Genomic DNA, 17,500 nt, shown 5'->3' with positions numbered 1-17,500 from the left:
TATATATGTTATGTTGTTTATCATCGTGTTCACCTTGAGTCCAGTCAAATAGGTGAGTGTCACTTCTTTCATGTTTGCTATACTTGTCTAAACTTAACAGATAATTCTTGTTCAAAAAAAAAAAAAGATAATTCAATATATCTTCTGATTCTAGTCTTATGAACCTCTCCTAAAGTTCACGATGTTAAGTTTCGAGAAGTAAGAATTGTACTTACTATTGTCGAAATATAGTACTTCGACTTATTGTACAATTTTAGATATTTGAGTTGCATAATTATGATGAGAAGCCAAAAAAAGTAATTGCTCGAATTAAGTAGACCATCTTACGAAGATCTGACTGGCTCGGCTCGTAAACGAGTCAAGGTAGTAGTAGACCGGAGTAGAAGATCCGAATGACTCCCAAACGGTCTCACAAATGGGCTAGTAAACGGGTCTAGGGCAGCCGATAAACAACAAAATTTGTTGGTTATCATATACGTCACGAACAAATACCAAAAGCATCAGAGGTTGCCCGATGTAAACACTCCAATGCTCAAATAAGAAAACAGTTCAATGATGTTCTCTTAAAGTTGGAGAACTTAAACAAAAACAATGAGTGTACCTTGGATAGTGAAGGTGCTCTTCCAGTTATAGATTTTTTAGAAGTGCCTAGCGGGATTTGATCTTTTGTAGAAGAAGTGGACTAAATATTTAAATCGGACTTAGAATTCATCATAGGCCCCCTACTCTCATCGTAGCCAGTGAAATGGGGGTGATGAAGAGTACATTTCTTGGAAATAATTAATATTGGGATGGAGGTTGGCGAAGATTTGGAGGATCATATAATTCGATAGAATTATTGTCTTTGATATTGTTACTTTTATTGGCTTATTCCACTTATTTATATAAATATGTACACGACACATGTGGAGTGGTGTCCACGATTTGGTGATGTTTGGCGAGAGTTACATAACCAGATTTTTTCGGAGTGGCACCGATCAGCATATTTGGGTTGTTTTCTAATGGTGACGACGATGATGAAGTTAGGCATCACGTTAAGCATTGTTGATGAAAACTATCTATTTTGACCAGAAGTTTGCGGTGTTTCAAGTTCTTTCCTATTGTATGATGGTGAGGCGAGCTGACGATAATGGTAGTGTGGGTTGGGCATGGTGGCGGCAGTGTTAGCAGGGCGGTGTGCTTGCAAGTTTGTTTCTATATTCTGGCAATGATGTGAGGATTCGTGATGAGTGGTGACATGAATTTTCGAGGATGCTGCAGAATGGCCACAGTGGTGATTATGGTGGAACTGGGCAATACCTTTGTGGGGTGGCGCAATGGATTTTGTCTGACCCGACGATAGATACTAGTTGGTTTGTGTACGAACCTTGGAACCTTTCATTTTTAAGGTAAAATATCTCCTAGAGAAATCATCAATGAATGAGAGAAAATATCTTGCTCCTCCTAGGGATACAATCGGTGATTGCCAAACATCCGAATGAATCAGATCCAGTATACTTTTGCTTCTGGCAGGAGAAGTGCCAAATTTTAATCTATGTTGTTTACTGGTAACACAATACTCACAAAAAGGTAGTGACACTTTTGTAAATCCCGACAGCAGCTTCTGTTTTGAGAGAATTTCACTCGTATGTCCGAGCTTTCTATGGCATAACACTGTTAATTCTTTTCCTGAACCAATTGTTATAATAGCTAGTTCCGCCTCTTTGTGTGTTTCTCCCAAAAGTACATACAGATTTGCAGCTATTTTTCCGACTTCATAACCACAAGCGCACCCTTCACAATTTTCATGATCTTGTTCTCGATACGGGTTTGGCACCCGATATCATCCAATTGCCCCAAGGACAAAAGATTTTTTGTCAGTCCTTTCACATGTCGTACCTCCTGTATGGTGTGAAAGGTGTCATCAAACATTTTTATTTTGATAGTACCGACCCCAGCGATTTCCAAGGCATGATCATTTACCATGAATACAGATCCTCCTGAAACTGGTTCATAATGATCAAATCATTCTCTCCAAGACGTCATGTGCCGCGTCGCTCCTGAATCTATAATCCATGTGTCACAAAATTTGTATCTGTCTTCTGCAACTGTTGCCGCTTCGCTGAATAATATTTCACCACCGCCTGAAGTACTGACCACATTTACTTGAGAACTCTTCTCGATACTTGTACACTCTTTCTTGAAGTGCCCTTTACCGCCACATTTAAAGCAGTAAATAATTGCTTCCGTTAAAGACCCATCAACAGCCCCACCAGACAAAAAAAAGATGAATATTTATCTTTGATCTACCTCGTCTTTGGCTCCCACTGGAGTCATGGTCCATAAATCTTCCTCTTATCATCGATAAAGCCTCTGTCTGCTTCGAAATTACCAACCTATCTTTTTTATTCTTGCGGCGGCTTTCTTCTCCGAGAACCGTAGTTACACTACAAGAAAATTTATTTTTAACAACACAACAAAGACAACGATTTTTGTTAAAACTTTTGTCTTTAGACAACGGTTTTAACAAAAACCGTTGTCGTAGCCTTAAAAAATCCGCTCAAAGACAACAGTTTCTTTAAAACCCTTGTCTTTGATATATCTACGACAACGCTTTTTAAAAACCGTTGTCTATGAGCTTATTTTTTTTGCTACGACAACGGTTTTTAAAAACCGTTGTCTATGGGCGTTTTATTTTTTGGGCTACGACAACGGTTTGTAAAAAACCGTTGTCTTTCAACTGGTTTTTCTATAAATTTGTTGTAAATATTACATTTTGCGACCGTAAGTTAAATCTGTCGCCAAATTTAGCGACGGTTGTAATATACCGTCACTAATTTAAACCTTGCGACGGTTAAAGTAGAACCGTCGCAAAATTTAGCGACGGTTTTAAGTAAAACCGTCGCCGATGTAAATATAGCTATGGTTTTACAAGAACTGTCGCTAAATTTAGCGACGATATTTTTATACCGTCGCTAAATATAGCGACAATTTTGGTAATACCGTCGCTGATCTAAAATCAGCGACGGTTTATATTTAACCGTCGCTATATTTAGCGACAGTTTCTAATATCCGTCGTTAAATATAGCGACAGTTTATGTAAAAGCGTCGCTAATTTTAAATCGGCGACAGTTAGAAAATTAACCGTCGCGAATTGCGCCGGTTAAAGTCAAAACTGTCGCAAACTGTCTATAAATATCCCCACCCTCGGTCCATTTTCTACCATACTACTTCACAACACTTAAAATTTTTCTCCCTTACACAATTTTAGTTTCGATTTTCTCTTTAAAATTTAATAAATTTTTAAAATAAAAAATATTGTATTTTCGACAATAAATAAAAAATATAGTTTGCATATTAGATTGTGAGTTTTTTTTATATTTATTAAAATATTAAAAGAGAAATTTTTTTTTATTTTACTGAATAAATTATCGACGGAAAGTATACAAAACTGTCGCTACAATTAGCGACGAAGTTTATAAAACACTGTCGCTAAATGTAGCGACGGTGTATTAAACCGTCGCTATTTAGCGACAGTTTAAATTACGATCGTCGCTAATTTTTGCGACGGTTAACGATGATGTCCGTCGCTAATTAATTTGCGACGGTTTTAAAAAATCGTCGCAAATTGTAACTACCACAACACTCCACAACCGTTGTCTTTTAACGAATTCTTTAACCACAGGACCTTTAACAACGGTTTTATATACCTACGACAACGGTTTTTCACCGTCGTCTTTAGACGTCTACGACAACGGTTTTTCACCGTTGTCTTTGAGCACACTCTTTAACCACAGGGCTTCTAACAACGGTTTTAAAAGGCCTACAACAACGGGAAAAAACCGTTGTCGTAGACCTTTTTTCTTGTAGTGTTAAGAAACCATCAAATTTTAAAGAGCCCATAAGAATATTATTGATTAAGTTGATGATAAGTTGATCATATAAATCTGGTATACTTTGAAGTTGAAGCTTCACACATTTATTTTTCTCTATTTTATGCCCCATTGAAGTGAGTTGGGCAAATTGAGTATTTAGTGTGTTGATATGGTCGGTCATCGATGAGGATTCCGCCATCCGAAGAGTATGAAAGCTTCTCTTTAAGAAAATCTTGTTGTATAGTGACTTAACTTCGTACATCTTTGTCAAAGTATCCCAAATAAATTTTGCGGTTTTTATCTCAGAAATACTTGACAATATTTCATCTACTATAGACAAGTGTAAATTGGCAACAACATTATCATTCATCTCATTCCACTTTTCATCGTTCGTCATTTCCACCGTTCTATCTCTAATAGCTGCCAAACAATTTTTCTTTCTTAGAAATGTTTGTATCTTTATTATCTACAGCATAAAATTGCTTCCATTGAATTTTTTTATCTAGTGCATGTCCGCCATTATGTCAACAACAATTTAGTAGATTGAACAAAATAATCTCGCCTTAACAAAAAAATCTTTTCTGATGTGGAAGATCAGTCTAGGATGCAACCACAAAACATACTCAGAATTTTAAGAAAATTTTAAACCAAAGCTCTAATATACCACTTGTTGTTCCCATGTGCAGCTATTTGAGATAATAATATGAAAATAGAGAATAAATTGGACATCGAGATTTACGTGAAAACTACCAAAAAATTATTATGGTAAAAACCAAAATGAAAAGAATTTTAATATAATATTTTATGGTTACAACAACTAACTGTGTTTCCAAAGAGAACACACACTCTCTTAATACAAGAGAACAAACACCTCACAAATGTTATAGAACTAAGCAATCAATGATATAAGATGAGAGAGAACTCGATGAAGGGATGATACGAAATAAAATAAAAGAGTTCTATTTATAAAGTTCCCTCATTACTATGAAACGCGTTTCCATCTTTTTCCCAACCAATGATCCCCCAACTACTGCATTAATTTTGCCGGCATCTTTCTGGCTCATTATATTGCGGTAATAAGAATGCTACTTAGATAGTAAGCAATTTTGTATTTTAAGAGTGATCAAACATATTGAGATTGATCGTCATATCGACATCATGACTAGAAGTAGCATCTTTATTTATAATTTGAACGATCTCTTTTATTATGATCTAGTTTAATTCAAACTCAAATTATTATATTGATCCAGTTTGTTAATTGGATTTACTTAATATATTGTTTCACTGCTGCTTACTTTGCTAACAACTTATAGAATTTTATTTTTATTTTAAACAAAATCTCTAAATACCCTTATTTTCCCCTTTTTTATATAAAAAATACATGAAAATAGTGATAGCTTACAACCTCAATCTCAACGCCAAGTATGTAAAATTTTATCATTTATTTTTCAAAAAACACACTGAACCGCATATGTTTTCATCCCAATATTGTTCAAAAAAATCGTGTGGATATTCTTATGTTTCCCATATGCATATGCATGTCCTCTGTGTGTGTGTGTGTATGAGAACATTTTCCGGTAAAGGATTGATTAATATGTGATTTCTCATTAATTTTTGGATAATCCATAATTAATTTTATCCAAAAAAACATTTAGTGGAACATATAATTCTAATATTCCGACTTTAAAGCCTCCGGTGCTATAAATAACCCAAACTTTGCATGACTAATCTTCACTTACTCCTTTTTATTTTTACGTTTTCTTTTCTTTTTTTCCTCTCAGGTTTGTATTGCTCTTACTTTCCCCTCAATTTGTTTCTTTTTATAAATATTAACGAGTTTTGCTTCATTATCCAACTTTTTCCTTAAATCAGCTTGTGAAATCATAAAATTTTAAAAAGTTTTAACTCAAAAAAGATCGTTTTGCTCGGGCGAATCCGAGTTTGCGTTCCATGTCGCAATATCTGAACCTCAGAAGGGTTTCATTCCATGACTAAAATCTGTCGATTAAAATTTTGAAGTGCTTTATTTATTACACTTTCTCTCATTTTTTACGTCAACATATTGTGTCTGAAAAATATGTATTATGTATATATAGAGTGCACTTTGTTTTTAGTTTATTAATAATTTTAAGAAATAAGATAAATGATTGGACGTAAATTACCCTTACATGGATGTTATTATATTTTTATTTTTAACTCTATATGCTAAAAATTTTCATTGAACTTGTTTTTACAGAATTCAAAACAGGTCAACTAATTTAGACCAATAGGAACATAGTTAATTAGTTGACCTATCGAACAATGAAGCCAACATTCATATCCCTCCCAACACTGGGACTCCTTGTCCTCCTCCTCCTCCTCCTCCGGGTCGAAGCCAGGACCCATGGCCCGAAACCGACCCCCGTGTACAAGGACCCGACGCGATCCATCAAGGAGAGGATAGAGGACCTGATGAGCCAGATGACTCTGAAGGAGAAAATCTCACAGATGGCCCAGATAGAGATCACAGATCTGACCGCGGAGGTCATGCGAGATCACGCCATCGGAAGCGTCCTCANTTAAAACATCAAAATATCTCTAAACGTTTTCAAAAAATATTTCAAAAATTTTTATTTGCATCATTTTTCATAGTTCCACACATTTGTTTTTAAAAAATATGATAATGAAAAGATCTTATAAATGCTTTATCTTATTTAATGTATATATTTTTACATCTTGTTTTTAAGACAATGACTTAGGTTGCGTTCAGATCGATGAATTTCAAATATATTCAAAGTGTGCTTTTTGTTGTTTACATAAATAAGATAATAAATTTCAAACATGTTTATATAGTATTTATAAGCTAAATGGTGCATGTGATTGATGATGTAGAGAGCCAGAGCTTGTTAGGAGAATTGGCGCAGCCACAGCCCTTGAAGCTAGAGCCACCGGAATTCCATATGTCTTTGCTCCTTGTATAGCCGTATGTATACTTTATCGACGTTTTGAAGAAGATTAAACGTGAAATCTGGATATTTTTTTACGTTTTTTCTGATATTCCCATCGGGTTTCACACGAAAATGAAATTTAAACTACTTAACTAAGTTTCGCTTCGAAAATTATGGTTTTATAGGTATGTAGAAATCCAAAATGGGGCAGATGCTACGAGAGTTACAGTGAGGAGCACGAGATTGTGGAACAAATGACAGATATCATCAATGGTTTACAGGGAGAAATCCCTCCCCATGCAAAAAAGGGTGTCCCCTATCTCGGTGGCAAGTAAGTTTCTTAATCATGTTTTTCGAGCTATCCGTCTATAAAAAAGAATTTTTGCAGCTCGTAAGCTCCTAAAATAGTTTATAAGATGTGTGAGTTTATAACGACTTTCTTGCTTATTTGGCTAATCTGTGATTGTTTATTGACAATAGAGACAAGGTTTTGGCTTGTGCCAAGCACTTTGTCGGTGATGGAGGGACGGTTAATGGGATAAATGAGAACAATACAATCATTGATTGGCAAGGATTACTCAGACTTCACATGCCCGGATACTATCAATCCATAATCAAGGGTGTTTCCACTATCATGGTCTCTTTCTCAAGTTGGAACGGAGTGAAAATGCACGCGAATCGCAATCTCATCACTAACTTCCTCAAGGGCACTCTTAGATTCAGGGTATGTATAGTTTGGGATGAACTCAAGGATCTATTTGAATCGTTTAATCGTCTTGTGCTAATTTTGCGATGTTTTGGAATTTACCAGGGATTCGTGATCTCAGATTGGCAAGGAGTAGACAAGCTTACTTTTCCCATACATGCAAATTACTCAGACTCCCTTTTGAAAGCAGTAAATGCTGGCATTGACATGGTTAGTGTGACTTGCTTCAATTCAAAAAATATATCACAAAACTTGTTACGTACCTGCATGTGCTTTTATAGGGAAGAAATTTGTAGTTTAACATCGTGATCGATGCAGTATGTTGAAGCGATTAAACGTGGATGTTAATGTGTCGAAAAATACAGGTGATGGTTCCTTACAACTATACCGAGTTCACCGACATTTTGATGTCCCATGTGAAGAACAACCGGATCCCGGTGAGCAGGATTGATGATGCTGTTAGAAGGATTCTGAGGGTTAAATTCACCGCGGGGCTTTTCGAGAACCCTATGGCTGATTATAGCTATGTTCAGTATCTTGGGAGCCAGGTGACCACTTTATTCCCCTCTTCTTCAACTTGTTCTCTTGAGATTTATTGGAGAAATTGCCAATAGCCCTTTTCTTCTAATCCCCAAGAAACATTAAAAACTACAATTTTAAATGTTTTTTTAATACATAATTGGGCAGGCTCATAGGGATTTGGCAAGAGAGGCAGTAAGAAAATCACTGGTTCTCTTGAAAAATGGACAAAAGGATGATGGCCCTGTAATTCCACTCCCTAAGACGACATCAAGAATCTTAGTTGCTGGAACCCATGCCAACAATCTTGGACTTCAATGTGGTGGCTGGACTATCACTTGGCAAGGACTTAACACCACCAATCTCACCGCAGGTTAAATATACATACATAAATATTGTCGTTTCGATACATAAATCTAGCTAAGCCAGACATAGTCCAACAATGATTTCATTCTTTGACATGACAATCTTCTCTTTTGAATTAGGGTCCACCATACTAAACGGAATATCGTCAGCAGTCGATCCCAGTACTGAAATAGTGTACTCAGAAAACCCCGACGTCGATTTCGTCAAGGAAAACAAGTTCTCATATGCCATTGTTGTTGTGGGAGAGCCACCTTATGCAGAAACAGCTGGAGACAACACAAACCTAACCATTCCTGAACCAGGACTAACTACATTAAAGAATGTGTGTGGCCATGCCAAATGTGTTGTCGTTCTGGTCTCCGGTCGACCTTTGGTAATCGAGCCTTATCTTGGATCGATAGATGCTCTAGTGGCAGCATGGCTGCCCGGATCCGAGGGCCAGGGAGTGGCGGATGTGCTGTTTGGGGACTACGGCTTCACCGGAAAGTTGTCGAGGACTTGGTTCAAGAATGTGGACCAGCTTCCGATGAATGTTGGGGAAGAGAATTATGATCCATTGTTTGGCTTTGGTTTTGGAATTGAGACTAAACCTGTTGGAGCAAATAATTAGATGGGGTTTAGTGCTGTTTCAAGGTTGCTTGTATGTGTTTATGCAACTGAAGAACAGAGGCAAATGTATATTGTAAAAAGTGTGTGTAAATATATTGTATAAATAAATTTTGCCAACACAATTTTGTGTTGTAAATATCATTAATTGAATTATATAACAAAAATATTATGCAAATTAAATAGCTAAATTTTTTATTGCCTATGTTATTGACAGTGCTTATTAATAATTTCTTAATACCTTGAATAATTTTAAAATATATCATAAATTTTAAAATGAAATAAAGAATTCACTGAAATTATTATTTACCGGTGTAAATACAATCACATGATGTAGGACTGAGCGTTTGCCGTTTTACCAAATTACTTTATTCCTATATATTTATATTTATTTATTATTATTATTATTCAAAATAAGAGCGGGTGAATAAGTTTTATTTTTTTTTAAAAAAATATGTTTTTTAAAATGTTAGAAATATTGCTTTTAATTAGTTCCGAAGAGTTGGATTCGCTTTTTTAGATTTTATTTTTGATCTAAATTTGTTCAAAATTAAAAATAATAAAAATTTACGAGATTTTCCCCTCTAATCACCTTTTATGTTATTGATAAATGATAAACCTACATTCAATTATTATCATTAACACAAAAACTCTTGTGAGACGGTATCACATATCAATTTCGTGGGTCGAATCTCTTATTTGGATCATCCATGAAAAAGTATTACTTTTTATACTAAGAGTATTACTTTTTATTGTGAATATCGATAAGGTTGACCGGTCTCACAGATAAAAATTCGTGAGACCGTCTCACATGAGACTTACTCTACCATTAATTATGGTTATATTTATTCTACATCGTTGATCAAACAACTAGACTAGATATTTTAGTTTAAGCTATAAATAAGTATATCTGGTAATAAGCAAGTGTCAGTAACTTATTTTTAAAGGAAAAACTTTCAGTTTTACAATATAATATTGGTAAAATTAAGTTATAGTCTGACTTTTATTATATTCCTGAATGGTAATGAATGGTAATGCTCTTCCTTTTTTTGATCATCACAAAATAAAAAATTATGTTGTCTCTCATTTGTGTTAATTCATTCAGATGGATTGATATTTGAGTCATAAATCTAAAAAATATGACCAAGAGCCACCTTTTGATGACAAAGATCCATAAAAACTCACAACTCTTGTCAAACAACACATCTAAGCGCCGCTTAACGAGCGCTTAGGTGAATGTCTCACATCCTTGGAAAATTCCATGGCATAGAGAGCGCCTCCGTTGTGGGTTGGATTGTTCCAGGTCGAATATGGCCGGGGTTCATGGAACAATCTGGGTGAGTGCGACCTCCCTCTCAATTTTTAAATTTTATTTATTAGGGACCTGAAAATAATTATATTTTTCACTTTCTCTCTAAAATTTTTCTGCCCTATCCATTTTCTGGCCTCGTCCTTGAATAGAAGTGGTTTTCATATGTTGAAATGATTATTGTGGATCACATGCTTATTTTCATTATTATTAATCATGTATTTAACGGAATGATTAAATCGGAAAATATTACGTAAAACGAAATACTAACTCGGGACACTTGAAGAAAAAATAAAGGATTAAATCGGAAAAATACGATAAATAGAGGACCAAATAGGAAATTATCGATGAGTCAATAAATATTTAACTTTGTTGTTAACGAAAGGATAAATCAAAAAACAATTACGTAAAATGAAGGACTAACTCAATACACTTGAAAAATGAGAGACTGAACCAGGAAAATGCTAAAAAAAAAATAGGCGACTAAATAGGGAACTATCCATTAAAAAATATTGTACACAAGTTTTGTATACAAATTTTAAACATTATATTAAATCAAAATTATAATATTTTTTTTAAAAAAAGATTTGTTATAAAAATTTATGGTGTTTCATGATATTTTTTTAATGAGTTGTGATATATATTATCGCTTAACTTGGATAAAATTGAAGTAGTTTCATATGCTAATAAATTTTCGACAATAGATTTTATTTTCAATTACGATAATATATTTATTTTCAATATCTAATACTCAATAAAATCAGATTATTTGTAGTTATCAACTAAAAGAATCTACCCTGACACTAAAACCGGATATTTATTTAAAAAAAATTTATTATGGATATATGTTATATTTACAAGATAACATTGACCTAAATATCCTTTCAAATTAAAAAATTATTATATTAATCTCATAAATTTTTCGTGGTTTGCTTTTAAGTAGGACTCTATTTATTATGATTCCACTAAATTTTTGTGATTAGCTTTTTGAGTAGGAATCATTTAATTTTTCTTGGCTCCTTCCAACTTCCTAGAGCCTTTACATTTATATGAGCTTACCTAAAGTTTTCCCACCCTTTCTATTGATTATTTCAAAAATATAAATGTTATATGTATAATGAAGGTTACACGATACTTTAAATTATGAAACTATCTCGAATGCATTTTAATTGAAAAACATTTGATGTATTTTTGTAATTTAAAAGTAATTTTTAATCGTATGTGTAATCTTTATTGTATGTATATAATTTCTCTTTCGAAAATTAGTCCTACAAAAGTTCTCATCCTATGTTGGTGTAGTTTATGTTTTTAATTTGTAAAAATAAAAATAAACTTGCAGATAAAAATTTTTTAATTTCAAAAAAAATTTAGATTAAATGATGATTCTTTTTTAAAAAAATAGAGGCAATATGATATTTGGATGAAGTTTAGAGAAAGATATGTAAGTTTATTAATTTTGAAAGAAATTGCAATAGGAAATCTAATTAAGATGTTTGTGGATACAGAAATTCAAACGTTTTTTTTTAAATCTATGTATTTGGACCAAAAATCTGTTTCGAAAAAGCAAACATCTAGATGCCGATGACTAGCTAGTAACTCACCAGACACCAAATTTCAAATTTACGACAAAATATCAGGTTCGAAATCCAGTTATATCAAACATCTCTCCAACTTAGAAATATTTCCAAATTTTAATAGGAATTCATATTTGAAAATAAATTTGATATATACATGGTAGATGTTCATTTTGAGTTGAAGTTTATATGATATAAAGGAGATAAATTGTGGATAGATTTTATCCATAAAAACACGACAAACTCCAAGCAATCGTAAATGGTACTCTAGTTACCTCGTAAACAGATCCAAGTATCCGGCAGAGATTTTTATGGATTATCACTTACGTCACAAACACACACGTCAAAGGCACCGAGGGTTTGCCCGGATTAAACACTTTGACGGTCAAGTCAAAAAATAATTTAAGATGTTCTCTGACAGCTAGAGAGCTTAAGGATAAAATAATGATTGTGTAGCTTGAATAATGAGAGTATTCTTCTATGACAAAAACTTGTGTGAGACGATCTCATAGGTCGTATTTTGTGAGACGGATATCTTATTTGGGTCATCCATGAAAAAGTATTACTTTTTATGTTAAGAGTATTATTTTTATTGTGAATATCGGTAGGGTTGACCCGTATCACAGATAAAGATTCGTGAGACCGTCTCACAAGAGACCTACTCTTCTTCTATTTATATCTTTTTTAAGAGTGTGATGTGTTTGGGTCTTTGTAAGCAATTTAGACTTTAACGATGGGGTAAATAATAAAATTGGAATATACCCCCATCAAACTGTATAACGAGAAATTTCATGATCGAGGAGGTTAGTGGACGATCTTGGAGATGCTTGGATAATTTCATTCGGGAAAATTACAGTTTTGATCATATAATTTGCATGTTTTATTCAATTTCAGTCTTGTTATCAATCAAATATTTTTTGTCTTATTCCACTCATTTACACTTTGTTCAATTTTTAATAAGTTTCATATTTTTCTCCCAACTTAAAGAAACAACTAAGACTATTTAAATGCCATATATTTCCCCCAATGAAATGACTTTTATACATAGAAAGTAAGTGAGCCATTGTCATTGTAACAATAAATTTTATAAGTACCATCACATCCATGTATTGCTCAATATTATTCTATGTTATATTTGTAGTATTTTTCTTATTTGATATGGTCAAATATTAATTATTGGAATAGGGAAAACAAAACTCCGGTGTAGTATAGCTCACTAACATTTGAGTTAAGGCAAAAACTTGTGTGAGACGGTCTCACGGGTCGTATTTGTGAGACGGACCTCTTATTTGGGTTATCCATGAAAAAGTATCATTTTTTATGCTAAAATTATTACTTTTTATTGTGAATATGTGTAGAGTTGACCCGTCTCACAGATTAAGATCTGTAAGACGGTCTGACATAAGACCCACTCTTGAGTTAAATAAAGATTCTGGTAATCCAAATTCCCTTTTAAAACACACCTATAAATCTCTCAAACTTCCATATCCATAGCCTCAAAATCACTGAAAAATCTCCCATTTTCACTCCTCAATTCGGAGATGCCAACCCCATTTTTATCTGCTAAAATCGACCATTTCATCTTCTCAAGAAACTTCTGCCAAACCCTACTAATCTCAGGCCTTGTTCTGTATGTAACCTTGACCTCCTTTTACCCCTTACAAAACCTCGATTTGATCTTGAAATGGGCTCCTCCTTCTGCATCTTCATCATCTTCTTCTTTGAAATCGAGACAGATCCTCCATTCCGAGCCGACAAATCTGAACCACGTAGCCTTCGGGCTTCTGGGGTCAATAAAAATGTGGCCACACCGAAGGGCATACCTCGAAGCGTGGTGGAGGCCGAACAAGACCCGTGGCTACGTTTACCTAGACCAAGCTCCCCCGCCGGAGTTCCTACCATGGCCGGAAACCGCCCCGCCATACAGAATCGTGGATGACTTGTCGAAACTTTTTCAAGAAACCAAACCCCGGTACGAGCTCATGCCAAGAATGGTACACGGGATACTCGAACTCTTCAGGGAAGAACACGAAAACGTGCGATGGGTCGTGATGGGGGACGACGATTCTGTCTTCTTCGTCGATAACATAGTCGACGTGCTTGCCGAGTACGATCACACAAAGTATTTTTACTTGGGTTGGCATTCTGAGAGTGTGATCTCGAATTTCTGGTTCTCGTTCCAGCAAGCCTTCGGCGGCGGCGGGATCGTGCTGAGTTACCCTTTGGCGAGAGCTCTGGCGAAGGATATGGACAGTTGTCTGCTTAGGTATGCGCAGTTAAGCTCTGCAGATTTGATAACAATGGCGTGCATTGCGGATGTTGGAGTCAACCTGACTCCACACAAGGGGATTCATCAGGTCGGTAAATATTTAATTTTTTTTGTATATAATTTTTTTTTTCATAATTAGGCATATTTGATTTCAAAATAAGCTCCTTTTCTTTTAATTTATATTCTTTAAATGTCATTAATTAACGGATTCTTATAATCCATATCAAATTAATATAGTGATTATTAAAATCTCTTTTTTATTTTAGGCCCACAAAGTTTAGTTTTTCAATTTCTATATAAAATTTTCATGATTTTTATTTTCATGATATTAAATATGTATTTTTGTACCATATTTTCTTTGATGAAATTTTCATATCGATCTATAATGCTACTAAGTACTAACTATTAATTGAGATTTATTCAGTGTAAAAAATAATTAATATATATTTTTAATTTTGTGCTAATTTAAATTTAATGAAAAGTATAACATTTTTGTATTTGGGAAATTATTTATTTAAGAATATATGCATTCTTTCTTATTTGATTTTATAATTAGTTTTCCAATGTGCTCAAATAATCAATTTATTATATATGTGAAAACTTTATTTTTATTTTATTTTATTTTTGTGAAACATGTCTTTCTTATTTAAGTCGTTCAACATCACTCGAACCATATCTTGTTTTTAAAATTAATTAACGTCATATTTTGTTGATATTTCTCATATATCTGTTAACAAAATTAATTACAAGTTTTATATTGTAATTTATTGTATTTGGATTGAATCATTTTAAATCGTAAGAATATTTATGATAATATATAATGAAGAGAAAATCTTGATATTATAAATAAATGTGAGTGCTTATCTAATCTGAAAAGATTTTGTCATATAAAAAAAAAATTTTGAATTTTGTTTTACAAGGGAAAAAGTAATCGACATTTATATCATTTGATCTTGAAAACGCACGATTTACTAGATTTTCAAAATTAAGTTTACATTTTCTTAAAATTTTGGGAAAAAGGTTGTTTTCCTTAATTAAGCTTTTCAATTTTGGGTTTTTGTTGATTAAATTGTCAAAGTTTGGTTTTGTCATGCTAATTTTTAATTTTCGATTATTTTAATCAAATTGCTGACATGATGATATCTTATATGTCGACAATTTCGATGACAACATTTTTTGATGTCACATGATTAATAATTAAATCAAAATAGTCGAAAATTAAAAGGTTTGACTAAAATAGATGAAAATTAAACGTGCTGAGTACCAAATCAAACTTTGGAAACTTTAAAATTGAACAAATTAGTAGACTGAAAAATTATTTTCGGTGTAATTTTTGTGATTTTCATTCAAATCATTTTAAAAATTAATTTTCAGGTGGATTTGCATGGCGATTTCTCCGGCTTCCTCTCAGCGCACCCCAAAGTCCCTCTCATGACATTCCACCACTTCGATGCAATGGACCCCATTTTCCCTGGCAAGGACCGTTTCGAGTCCACGCGCCACCTCATGAAGGCGGCCGACGCTGACCAGTCTCGCCTCTTACAGCAATCCATCTGCTATCACCGGCGAAATCGGTGGTCTTTTTCAATCTCCTGGGGCTATTCTGCTAATATATACGAAAATATACTGCCTCGGAGCTACCTGCAGATTCCCATAGAGACTTTCACGCCGTGGGCCAACGGACCCGAGAGGCCATTTTACATGTTCGATACGCGGCTGCCGTCAGATAACCCCTGCGAAGCTCCCCATGTTTTCTTTTTTGATTCGATACAAAAAAGTGATGTGGGCGATAAGTTTGTTACCAGATATTTTCGAGCTCGACCGCGAGGTTTCGGGGTTTGTCTCGTGGGGGGTAACCATTCTGCGGAATCGATCACAGAAATCAGAGTCATCTCCCCAGTGAAGAAGCGTCTCCAGGTATATATGTCGACATTTCAGTTCATTACTTAGTCCATTCATCAATTCTATCTCCTTCGTATAAAAATTCCATTACTTTGAATCTTTAGTATTTTTGAATTATTATTTATGCATAACATTATAGAAGTTGTCGTTTTACCAAACCTATAATAAGTGGTAAAAATTTACCACAATAACAAAATTTTTAACGTTAAAGTTTTGGATTATTTCGTCGATTTTAGAGTTTAACTATGTTTTTTTTCGAATTTCTCTCAGACAGATCGATGTGAATGTTGTGACGTTGTTCGAGTGGATGAGTCCAAAGCAGAGATCAACTATCGGGAGTGCAAGATAGACGAGATTATTGCTTGATTAAATTATATATATATATAATTTTTGTGGTAAAAAGTTCTGTTAATAACAACTGAGTCGGTCTTTTCCCTGCGATTTTCCAGATTATTGTAACAGATATGTTTCGTTAATCGGGAGAAATTTAAAGGACCATTTTTTGTATGATCTATAATGGATGAAAGAGTTTATGATGAGAATGTAATTCATTCTCTAAGAATTTAGATTTTTATTTATTTAGTGTATTGCTAATTAGTGACAAAATTTAGCCAGGGGATTTATTGGTTATTGTTAACTAGCGACTAATAATATTTATTATGTCGCTAATTAGTGATATATTCCATCCTAATAATTCATAAATTCGAAAGGTGAAAATGAATTGATCTGGCTCGTGAGTATTTATAGTGGACTAAAAAATGTTTTGATTTGTATTTGAAATTATCGAAGTCGGGTCAAAAGTAAAACATGTTCGGTTTTTTTAAAGTTGAATTCGATCTCAAATTTTTTTTTGATTTATCTTGTGAGATTTATTAATAAATTCATAATATAATTATATTAAATAAATTTATTTCAAGTATTTATTTTTAAGAAATAATTCAAATAGCTAGAAAATATCCTCATATTATGAAGAAAAAATGTTTAACAATTCGAATTTCGAATTCAACTCGAACTTGAATATTAAAATTTTATTTATATTCATTTGATTATTAAAGTGAAGTAACAACAACAATGAGAGGAATGCAAATAACAATTTCTTTTTACTAATTGAAAAAAATTTTGCATCCATCATTTAGTGAAGAGGTGCTACTCATCTATATTATAAATCAATCATAACAAAATATTTCATCCATCCTAAATATAAATATTATATTTTATTTTCATATGTCTCAAATATATAGTCTAATATTTATATTTAGCGTTATTTTATCTTCTTCTTTTTTTTTTTAACCAATCTACTGTATCCATTAAATATATTAGTTGCTTTCAACAAGTTTTCATAGCATATTTAAGCACTCATTCAATAAGGATAAAATTAGAATTTTCTACATGAAACTTTTTTTTTCCAAAATTTTCTTAAATAGTGTGAAAACACATGCACATGCGTCTAAATTTATGGAAAGGAGGG

At 33.4% G+C, this 17,500-nt stretch overlaps 2 protein-coding genes across 2 annotated transcripts; both read left to right on the top strand.

Moving 5' to 3' along the window:
• The first annotated feature begins 6,090 nt into the window (after positions 1–6,090).
• Positions 6,091–9,061, top strand: LOC140979108 (uncharacterized). Its single transcript, XM_073444457.1, has 9 exons — positions 6,091–6,404; positions 6,604–6,629; positions 6,726–6,816; positions 6,967–7,112; positions 7,262–7,505; positions 7,593–7,697; positions 7,853–8,035; positions 8,175–8,379; positions 8,492–9,061. Exons 1-9 carry the CDS (start codon positions 6,156–6,158, stop codon positions 8,980–8,982), a joined length of 1,740 nt encoding a protein of 579 aa, XP_073300558.1. The 5' UTR covers positions 6,091–6,155; the 3' UTR covers positions 8,983–9,061.
• Positions 9,062–13,374: 4,313 nt separating this feature from the next.
• LOC140979629 (uncharacterized) lies at positions 13,375–16,514 on the top strand. The gene is made up of 3 exons (XM_073445123.1): positions 13,375–14,218; positions 15,505–16,047; positions 16,303–16,514. Exons 1-3 carry the CDS (start codon positions 13,403–13,405, stop codon positions 16,396–16,398), a joined length of 1,455 nt encoding a protein of 484 aa, XP_073301224.1. The 5' UTR covers positions 13,375–13,402; the 3' UTR covers positions 16,399–16,514.
• Positions 16,515–17,500: the final 986 nt, after the last annotated feature.

This window comes from Primulina huaijiensis, chromosome 6 (assembly GCF_012295235.1).
Source record: "Primulina huaijiensis isolate GDHJ02 chromosome 6, ASM1229523v2, whole genome shotgun sequence".
In the NCBI taxonomy this organism is placed as follows: Eukaryota; Viridiplantae; Streptophyta; class Magnoliopsida; order Lamiales; family Gesneriaceae; genus Primulina; species Primulina huaijiensis.
Note: the sequence above shows the minus strand (reverse complement) of the source record. Positions and strands in the feature narration are given on the sequence as shown.